This window comes from Triticum aestivum, chromosome 6A (genome assembly GCF_018294505.1).
Source record: "Triticum aestivum cultivar Chinese Spring chromosome 6A, IWGSC CS RefSeq v2.1, whole genome shotgun sequence".
Taxonomy (NCBI): domain Eukaryota; kingdom Viridiplantae; phylum Streptophyta; class Magnoliopsida; order Poales; family Poaceae; genus Triticum; species Triticum aestivum.
The window spans coordinates 594,292,928-594,302,048 of NC_057809.1; the positions used below are offsets into that span (position 1 = coordinate 594,292,928).

At 41.1% G+C, this 9,121-nt stretch overlaps 1 protein-coding gene across 2 annotated transcripts; it reads left to right on the forward strand.

The window, feature by feature from the left end:
- The first annotated feature begins 3,186 nt into the window (after positions 1-3,186).
- On the forward strand, positions 3,187-3,875 carry LOC123128785 (60S ribosomal protein L39). 2 transcript variants are annotated; one of them, XM_044548883.1, is made up of 3 exons: positions 3,187-3,320; positions 3,422-3,525; positions 3,621-3,875. In XM_044548883.1, the coding sequence occupies exons 1-3, from the start codon at positions 3,318-3,320 to the stop codon at positions 3,667-3,669; spliced, it is 156 nt and encodes a 51-aa protein (XP_044404818.1). In that variant the 5' UTR covers positions 3,187-3,317; the 3' UTR covers positions 3,670-3,875. The 2 variants fall into 2 exon arrangements, with proteins under 2 accessions (XP_044404818.1, XP_044404817.1); XM_044548882.1 differs by lacking the exon at positions 3,187-3,320 and having other exon boundaries at positions 3,344-3,525.
- The last annotated feature ends 5,246 nt before the right edge of the window (positions 3,876-9,121 follow it).

Sequence of the window (9,121 nt, forward strand, 5' to 3'; positions counted from 1 at the left end):
TTGGGCACATTGCCTAAATGGATAAGGAACTTGGCCCAAGTATTAGTGGAACGCTTTGGCTTACCCAAATGTTTCTAGCCGTTCCAGCAATTTCCACCACCATGAGCTCGCCAGAGTGTACACGGCGGCATCGAGGCCGGGCAGGTGTCTAGGGTGTAGGTCCGGTAAATCCACATGAGCTATTTCTCGCCCGTTGCGAGACATAAATTGGTCCCACCTCTAGGTGCGGAACAACTGGGCTAGACCGGTACTGTAGTTGTCACGTGAGTTTTTTTTCCTATGGCTCTCTTTATTAGTTTCACTGTTTTGCATTGGTTTCTCTGTTTTTTCAACACATATCATTTTTTTTTCAAAAATATTGTACATTTTTCTATACAACAGGAACATTTTTATACATGATTAATATTTTTTCAAATATGCATCTTCTTCTTCTTTTTGAACACAATTCAAACGCAAGTGCTCATGTAAGCGTGCATACACTCAACGTCTCCTCCCACTGAACGCGCATTGACCAAAATTCTAAAATAAATTCAGGATAAATGCGAGTACCACAATTTGAATGCTGGTGGGTTGAGGATACCATTGTCCTCCTAACCATCCAACACAGGTTGATTCACCAAACATATATCTTCTTATGTCTGCTTTTTTCTTACACATTGTACATTTTTCGTGTACATCTAAAACATTTTTTATACACATTTAACATTTTACAAACACATGTTTTGAAAAAATTTAATATGTGTTTTTTTCAAATACACGTTATAGCATTTTTGAATGATCTGAAGCCTTTTTTTTAACCATACAACCATTTTTTTTCAAATTTCATAATTTTTTAATTGTCACAAACATAATTTGAAATGTGTGAGCATGTTTTGAAATGTAACATAATTGGTTTGGATGTTACAATTGTTTTAGTTACACGAACATTTTTTTACGTCGCATAACATTTTTCTAAATTGTCATGTGCATTTTTTGAAACTCGTGAACATTTTCTAGATTCCACATACATTTCTTAATGGTATAATTTTTTCTAAAAGGTGAGTGAACATTGTTTCACAATGATTGAACATTTTTTAAATGTGTGATTGAATACGCTACAAAAATTAACTATTGTTTCATGATATATGTTCTTAGTATTTTTGAAAATATAAACAAGAGTAATAAAGGAAAAACATGTGTGTGATGTCGGCATGATGGACCCACATGGCTACTAGGCAGCCCACTACCGACTCCTTATAGGCGAGCCGAGCTACTGCCTTGCATAAAGCAAGATAACCGTGACCCGGTGAATCTGTCTATGTTGTGAAGATTGGAATCACGGTGCAATTGGACCTTCTTGTAGAAGGACTGGACACCAAATTAATGAGATATCTTGTTCAAAGAAAAAAAACATGCAATATCCTCACGCAGTGGCCTCCCGTGGCCCAAGCAGGATGAGAGAAATGGACACATTGCCTAATGGCTATGGCTAAGGAACTTGGCCCAGGCATTAGTAGAACGCTCTAGCTTGCCCAAATGAGTTGTATTCCGTCCATGCCACCGTTTCTAGCCGTCCCAACAATTTCCATCACCATGAACTCGCCATAGTGTATACGGCGGCATCGAGGCCGGGCATGTGTCCAGAGTATAGGTACGGTAAATCCACATGAGTATTTATCATCCGTTGTGAGACGTAAATTGGTCCGGCCTTTGGGCGCGGATTACTGGGACAACCCAATATTGTTGTTGTCGCATGAGTTTTTTTTCCTACGGTTCTCTTTATCGGGTTTTCATTGTTTTACATAGATTTTCTTTCGTTTTCTTTCTTTTTATGTGTTTTATTTGTTTTTTCAACATATATCTATTTTTTATACATATTGTACATTTTTGTATACACTAGGACCATTTTTATACATGTTTAACATTTTTCAAATACATGACTAACATTTTTTCAAACATATCTTTTGATTTCTACGTTTTTTATACAAATTGCACATTTTTGTAAATATCTAAAACATTTTTCATACAAATTTTAAAATTTTCAAATGCATGTTTTTGTTTTTTAATATGTCTTAAACTTTTTCAAATACACATTGAAACATATTTCTGAATGATCTTAAACCTTATTTAGACCATGCAACTATTCCCTTAAATTTCTTAATGATTTAAATGTCACAAACATATTTTGAAATGTGTGAGCATTTTTCAAATGTCACATAGTTGTTTTGAATGGTATGACTGTTTTAATTATACGGACATTTTTTTTACATTGTATAGATTTTTCAAAATTGCCACGTGCATTTTTAAATGCTTGAACATTTTCTATATGTCACATACATGTTTTTAAATGGTATAATTGTTTTATAAAAGTTGAGTGAACATTGTTTTAGATTGCATGAACATTTTTTAAATATGCGATGAACATTAAAAAAATAACTATTTTTCCATAGTATATGTTATTAGTATTTTCCAAAAGATAAACATGAGTTACAAAGAAAAACCATGTGTGTGAGGTCAGCATGAGGGACCCACATGGATACTAGGCCAGCCCACTACCAGCTCCTTGTAGGCGAGCCGAGCTACTGTATTGCATTCTTCTAAAAAAAGCTATCGTCTTGCATAAAGTGAGAGATAGCCGCGCCCCGATGAATCCGCCTATGTTGTTAAGATTGGAGTCATGGTGCTTTAAACGGACAACGTAACAAATCCATGATAATTAGGCATACTTTTTTTTATGTATGCAGAGTTCTTTCGTCCAATGTAAAGAACATTCTTGAACACTGCGAAAAGGAAACTAATGGGTGGCGCACGAGCTATCTATGCATATTTTTACAAGTCACATTGATTTTTTGTGGGACAGTATCCCCCCTACCTTTCATTTGCTGATTCTTATAAGTGATGTAACTATTCTATCCAATTAATAAAGCCCTCCAAAAGGCTATTCTCAGAAAAGATTCTTTTGAGAGTTCTTTGTTACAATAGATATTTCTGAGAGCTTATTTCAACTTAAACTTAAGGGGCATAGCAAAGAGAGCTGTCGAACTCATTTGGATATAATGAACATATGGGCCACAGTCGGATTTATTCATGGCCCTAACATGTGATTGTACCACTCTCGCCAAGAGCCCCTTTGTTTCTCTAACGTGGGCCAAGCCCAAAAGAGACTACATCGATCAAAAGATGAGGCCTAGCCCAACGAGCCCATCCTTGGTCGCTACTCGTCCGGACTATATATTCCCCACTGCCCACCACTCGAGCACTTCACGGACCTAGGGTTTTGCTCCCGCCGCCGCCGCCGCCGCCGAAGTCGCCGCTGCGTCTTCGTCTCCGCCGCGACGATGGTACGCTCTCCTCCTCTCTTCCCATGGAGTCCCACCCTCTCCTCCAGCGTTTCAACCTCCCGCTGACCCGATTTCCCCGTTCGCTCCTCTCCTCCTCGCAGCCGTCCCACAAGACCTTCCGCATCAAGCAGAAGCTGGCCAAGAAGCAGCGCCAGAACCGCCCCATCCCCTACTGGATCCGCATGCGGACCGACAACACCATCAGGTAACGGCCGCCTCCTCCCCCCTCCCACTCTCTTCCCTTCGATCCAGCCCAGGCGTCCGTGGTCTGACCGACCAATCGTTCTCTGCCGTGCTCAGGTACAACGCGAAGCGCAGGCACTGGCGCCGCACCAAGCTCGGGTTCTAGATCCGGCCCGGCCGACCGCCGCGTGGGGGAGCCATGGCTCAAGAGTTATCTGCATTTTGTTTTATGGACGTTTCAGTGTTTGTTATGCAAGCTAGGAAGTGATCCCAGGATGTCTCTGTTATCAATTTCTTCGTGTTATGAGGATTGCTTGTACCCTGGTGTACTGATGTTACCGTGCTGTGCCAAGTAAAGAACCTTTGCTATAATGTCACCCTTGTTAAATTTGTCTCCATGGCTTGATTTTGGTTCGAATGGTCAACTGTATTGTGCTCTTGTTTGTTTCTGTGTACCTCTCTTTGTATTGTGCCATTGTAATGGCCAAAGGGCATAGTAATTGTGATGAACTGGCTGCTAGTTGTGCTATCTAGTTCATGTTTGTGTTAGTTGTAGTGTTTTTCTGGAGATATGTTGTGGCAGACCACTTACTAGAGAGAGAGAGAGAGGGATGTGATTTGATTGTTGTTTTCTTGATTTGCTTTAACTAGTAACTAAGGTATTTCATGTCCTACTAAGTTTTGATGAGGGATTTTTATACCAGCATGTGTTTGATGTAGTTGGTTTATGTTTTAAGCAGGGTCAGGTTTTGTAACCCTGTTTACATGTAGAGTGTATGGCTGTCAGTTCACAGATAGTTTATCCATGCTTCAGATACATGGCGTGTAGTACAGTTTTGAGTTCACTTCTGGTTTAACCATGCCTTCACTTGCCAGTTACCAACTCAATTACAGTTTTGAGTATGACTTGTACAAATTGACATACTGATTAGTTATAGTTTTGCTGATAAATTATGTACAGTGATAGGAGTACCTCAGAGCCATGCATCTGTCTAGTTGGTACAAACTACATTTCCCCTATGAGGAGCTGATGTGTTTTCAAATTTAGCTGGAGCTTAGGGCTGGTTACCAAAATCTGAGCTATAGTATTATGAGCCAGTAACTTAAATATGGTGTTCCTAGCATCAGAGAATCGCCACAGGTCCTCCGAGTTTTGATTTCTGATCATAAGTTAAGCCAACTGATTTTGTTTAGGATTCCTGGTTACCTGGTAGTTATTGTGCAATGCTGGAATACCTAGTCGCCATTGCGTGCTACTAGAACGAGCCTTCTATGTTGAATCATCACAGATCCATCTGCTTATATGTATGGTGTTCTTCATGGTTTAAGCATCCCTGATTTGTTTGTGTGTGCATTTGACGGTTCATGACTGTTCATCGTATGCACTGTGTTGAATGACGATGATCACTTGGGGTGTGTTTGGTTGCGGAACGAAGTAGAATGGAATGTAATGGTTCCATGACATTCCATTCCACTAGAATGGGTAGGTTTTGTTCTTATGTTTGGTTGAGGTAATATATGGAATGGAATGGTTACATTTGAGTGTTTGGTTGGTGAGACAATAAAATAAATTTGGTCATTTTAATAACATGTATACACAAGCATGGTAGATAGATGATATCAAACATATCTTACGAATATTTCTCCTGCACCAATACATTTCTATAAAGAAAAAGAAGCAATTTACACAGAAGAACCAAGAATGTATGAAACCTATGATCTGCTACCGCTCCTGTGCCTCCACGAAGAAAAAGAAGATGCATATCATCGCTAAGAAGAAGCCATCTACAGAGAAGATGCTACCCCGGCAGGCCAGGCGGCCACGCACCAGTAGATCAAGCCGCGGGTGCAACCGCCCCTTCCCCCGCAGATCAGGTCACCGGCGCTGCCTCCCAGTAGATCAAGCCGCCAGCGCTGCGTCCAAGCAGATCACGCCGCGCCGCCGGTGCAGCCGCCCCTCCCCCCGCAGATCAGGTCACCGGCGCTGCCTCCCAGCAGATCAGGCCGCCGGCGCCGCGTCCAAGCAGATCACGCCGCCACCGCCGCAGGAACGGGTCCTAGGAACGACGCTGCTGCCCCCGCAGGTCAGGCCATCGCCCTCCAGTGGCTCGGCCGCCTCACCTGCTCCTCTTCAGATCAAGAAATGGAGGGACGAGGGAGAGGCGACGAAAGAGGGAGAGGCGATAGGATTTCTCGGGAGTGACGGGCGAGCGAGACCCAGACCGGTTCCATGCGATTCCTCCGATTTGGAGGTATCGGCGCGTTCCGGATATGGGAGGAATATTCCCTCGGTGGGAACGAGTTGGTTCTTGTTCCACTTATGTACCAAACGCAGGAACGAGGCCTTGGGACGGGTCCGACCCATGCCATTCTAGTTGGTGACAGAAACCAAACACACCCTTGAAGTATTAGGCTGGTCATAGTGTAGAGTAACTTAGACTAGTAACATACATATGTTATTAGTCTATGTTACTACCTTCATAGTGGGTAGTGTCATAGGTGTGCTAACATAGTTGCCTTCATTTATTACTTTGTAGACTCATTATGCATTGGAAACCGCTATGTGATGGTAACATATTATGTTACTCTATTTGCCTCTCTCCTCATTAACTACTTGCCACATCACCAATTTTGCTTATGTGGCATCTATGTTACTACCTATGTTACTCCCACTATGACCAGCCTTACAATTACAATTCATCTGTTCTTCGTTCTGTTCAGTTGCATTTTATGGCTGTCTGTTGATAATTATGACTGTCAAATGAATGCCACCCATCACCTTGAGCTCTTCTATTTTGAATCATCAGTCACCTTAGTAGACAAGCCATGGCTGTTGGAGCTCGTGCATGCTTAGCCGAGCTATGTCTAGCAAATTTGCTTTCTCTATACCCCTGTTTTGAGTTCCTTTATAAATTGCTCTGTAGCTAGTGTGTTTAAGCGATGCTGACCTTCTTGACCCACGGCAGTTCTTTCAGCTGGTTTTGCTCTGTTTTGTTGACCATCTCAAGCGATGAAATTGCTGGTGTACATTGTCTGCTGGGGTTTGCCTAGGCAAGCATGTTTGAACAAGTTTTCACTTCCCTTGTACGAGTGAGTATTTATTCCACACAACACGCTAACATATTACAAGAAAAAGAACCAACAAGGTCTGGCATAAACTCAAAACTGTACTCCTATACATACTAGTAGAATGCCCGTGCGTTGCTATGGGCTAAAATGCATGTAAATATAAATAAGTTACACAACTAACTAACATGGTCTTCAAGGTTAAAGCTCATTTTTTCCTTATACGTCCAAGCGTGTTCGGACATCAAATGACAAGCTCACCGAATTCAACTGTCTCGGCCATCCGAGCAGTCCCAAATCTAGATTATGTAGGGAGAAATATGGTTGTTGTGTTATCTTCGGCAAGCTTCCCGAATTCAACTTTCTCGACCTTCCTTTTTTTTGGACTGTCCCCTTCCCGCTCAGTTCCACGCCGTAGCAGGACATCTCTCGCTGGAGCTCTCTCCTTTAAAACCAGACGATGCCCACATCACCTTCGTCATGGTGTCCTCTCTCCTTCACATCATACTTCCCCACGGATGGCCAATGAGGAATCCCCCGCCAACCGCCCCACTTTCCACCTTGATCCCCTCCCCACGTGTTTGTGTTGATTCACCACCGTCATCAAGAGGGAGGAGGCATGCATCACCCATGACGCTCCCTGGCAAAGAAGGATACAGTTGAATGGCGCATTACCATGAAAGAAAATACGATGTTTGTTGTTGGGCATTTAACTGATACACCACTGTGTCCTTTATCTTAACCAAAAAATTATAACTTGATGAAAAAATATATTTATAGGTACAATCATGCTCATTTCCCATTGCCATACTCATGTAGAATCATGTTGGGCACATCACCTGGAAGGCACGAAAACAATAAATTATAATAGTCTGGGTACTGAGCACAAGTATACATAATGTTTTAGTCTACAGTGATTCCCAACTTGAGTATGAGACCATTTGTTTCTACAGCTTCAAAATAGAAGGAATTGCTTCCAAATAGAAATAGCTAGCACGAACTCTTAATACAATGTTAGTATCTACACAATCTGGATACCATTTCTTTATCCTCCTCTATCTGCACAAAAAACAGATTAAGGATAAATATTATTATAGATCCCAGAGATTGACAAGTAGTATGATCCTTACAACAAAAACTACTCCCACCATTCCAAAAGTAAGTGATTTAGTACAAAGTTGTTTACTTTCGCAAGAAATAATTTGAGAATTCAACGATCAACCAATACAAACAGCATGCTTATGTTGCACATTCTTGGATAAATTTGCATAACTATTAATCTGATTTGAGACTACAATTGATGATGGTTGGGAGCTTGGAAGTGTGTTCAAGGCACATTATGGGACCATAGTTCCTGATACCAAAATAACAGACCAGCCTTAGAATTTGCAGAAGGTTGGGACTATGATTTAGGGTCGCAGAAGGTCTCAAACAACTCGCAAACATAATCTGAAATGTGAATTCTGAAGTTGCAGAAGGTCTCAAACAACTCGAGAATCAAGTGCAGTGGGACACCATAGTTCCTGATACCAAAATAACAGATGAGCCTTAGAAGTTCCTAAGGGGAAAAAACATAGTATGAGTACAGATAGGTGACTGCAACGTGTTCCATCACGAAGCAAACTTAAAATTAATTTAGGCATAGATTAGCAACAAGTAGTCGAGTACACGGTCATGAGAACGAATCTGGTCCCCGGTGACAGAACATCCACGCGTCGCCGCTGTCCCCAGTCACCACCACCACCGCGGGCCGAACCATTGATCCAATCTCACTTCATCTATCAATACCACACAATGGGCAGAGAACACTTATAATTAGTGTACTCTAATAACACATAAAAATGAATAGGGAAGTAAAGAAAGCATTTTATTAGTTAGTGTTCTCTAAACCGTATCTTTCACAATTAAGTACCACACTCCATCATATTTTCCAGGTTGGTCAAATTGTCTCATACATAAATCAAATATCAAGCTACCGTTTAATCCATAACACTCAATAGAACTGTTACCATTGAAGAATACCTCATAATGACTTCATCAAAGTCATTTACATTCAATTGAACTTCCTTTAATTATGTGTGGCAGTTGTCAAAGTTTGACCACTGAGATGGCATCAAACTAATTAGCAGTGCATATAACCTCTCAGGCGCCTTTCTTTTAGGACAAAAATATGAGTACAAAAGGGGAGCATGCGGTAATTGATACATAAAAATACAGAGGTGGAACAAAAGATATCAACCTAATCACCTTGAAAAATGTAGTTCTACAAACACACAAAACATGGACACTGAAAAAGGACTACAATTTATAAATTCCCATATGTATAATGTGTCAAATAACTACGGCAAAAGAGATTAACAATAGAATCACAAAACCTCATCAACACGGTGTTGCCACAGAAAATTTGGATCTACCCCTACAACAGGATGAGAGACCCATCCATTCAAACAGGAAGGGGATACAAGGCAAATAAAATGAAAATCAGATCTGCACTCAAAAGTAAATAAAAATCATGTACGAGAAAAAGGGCCAGGGAAAAATAGTTGCGTAGT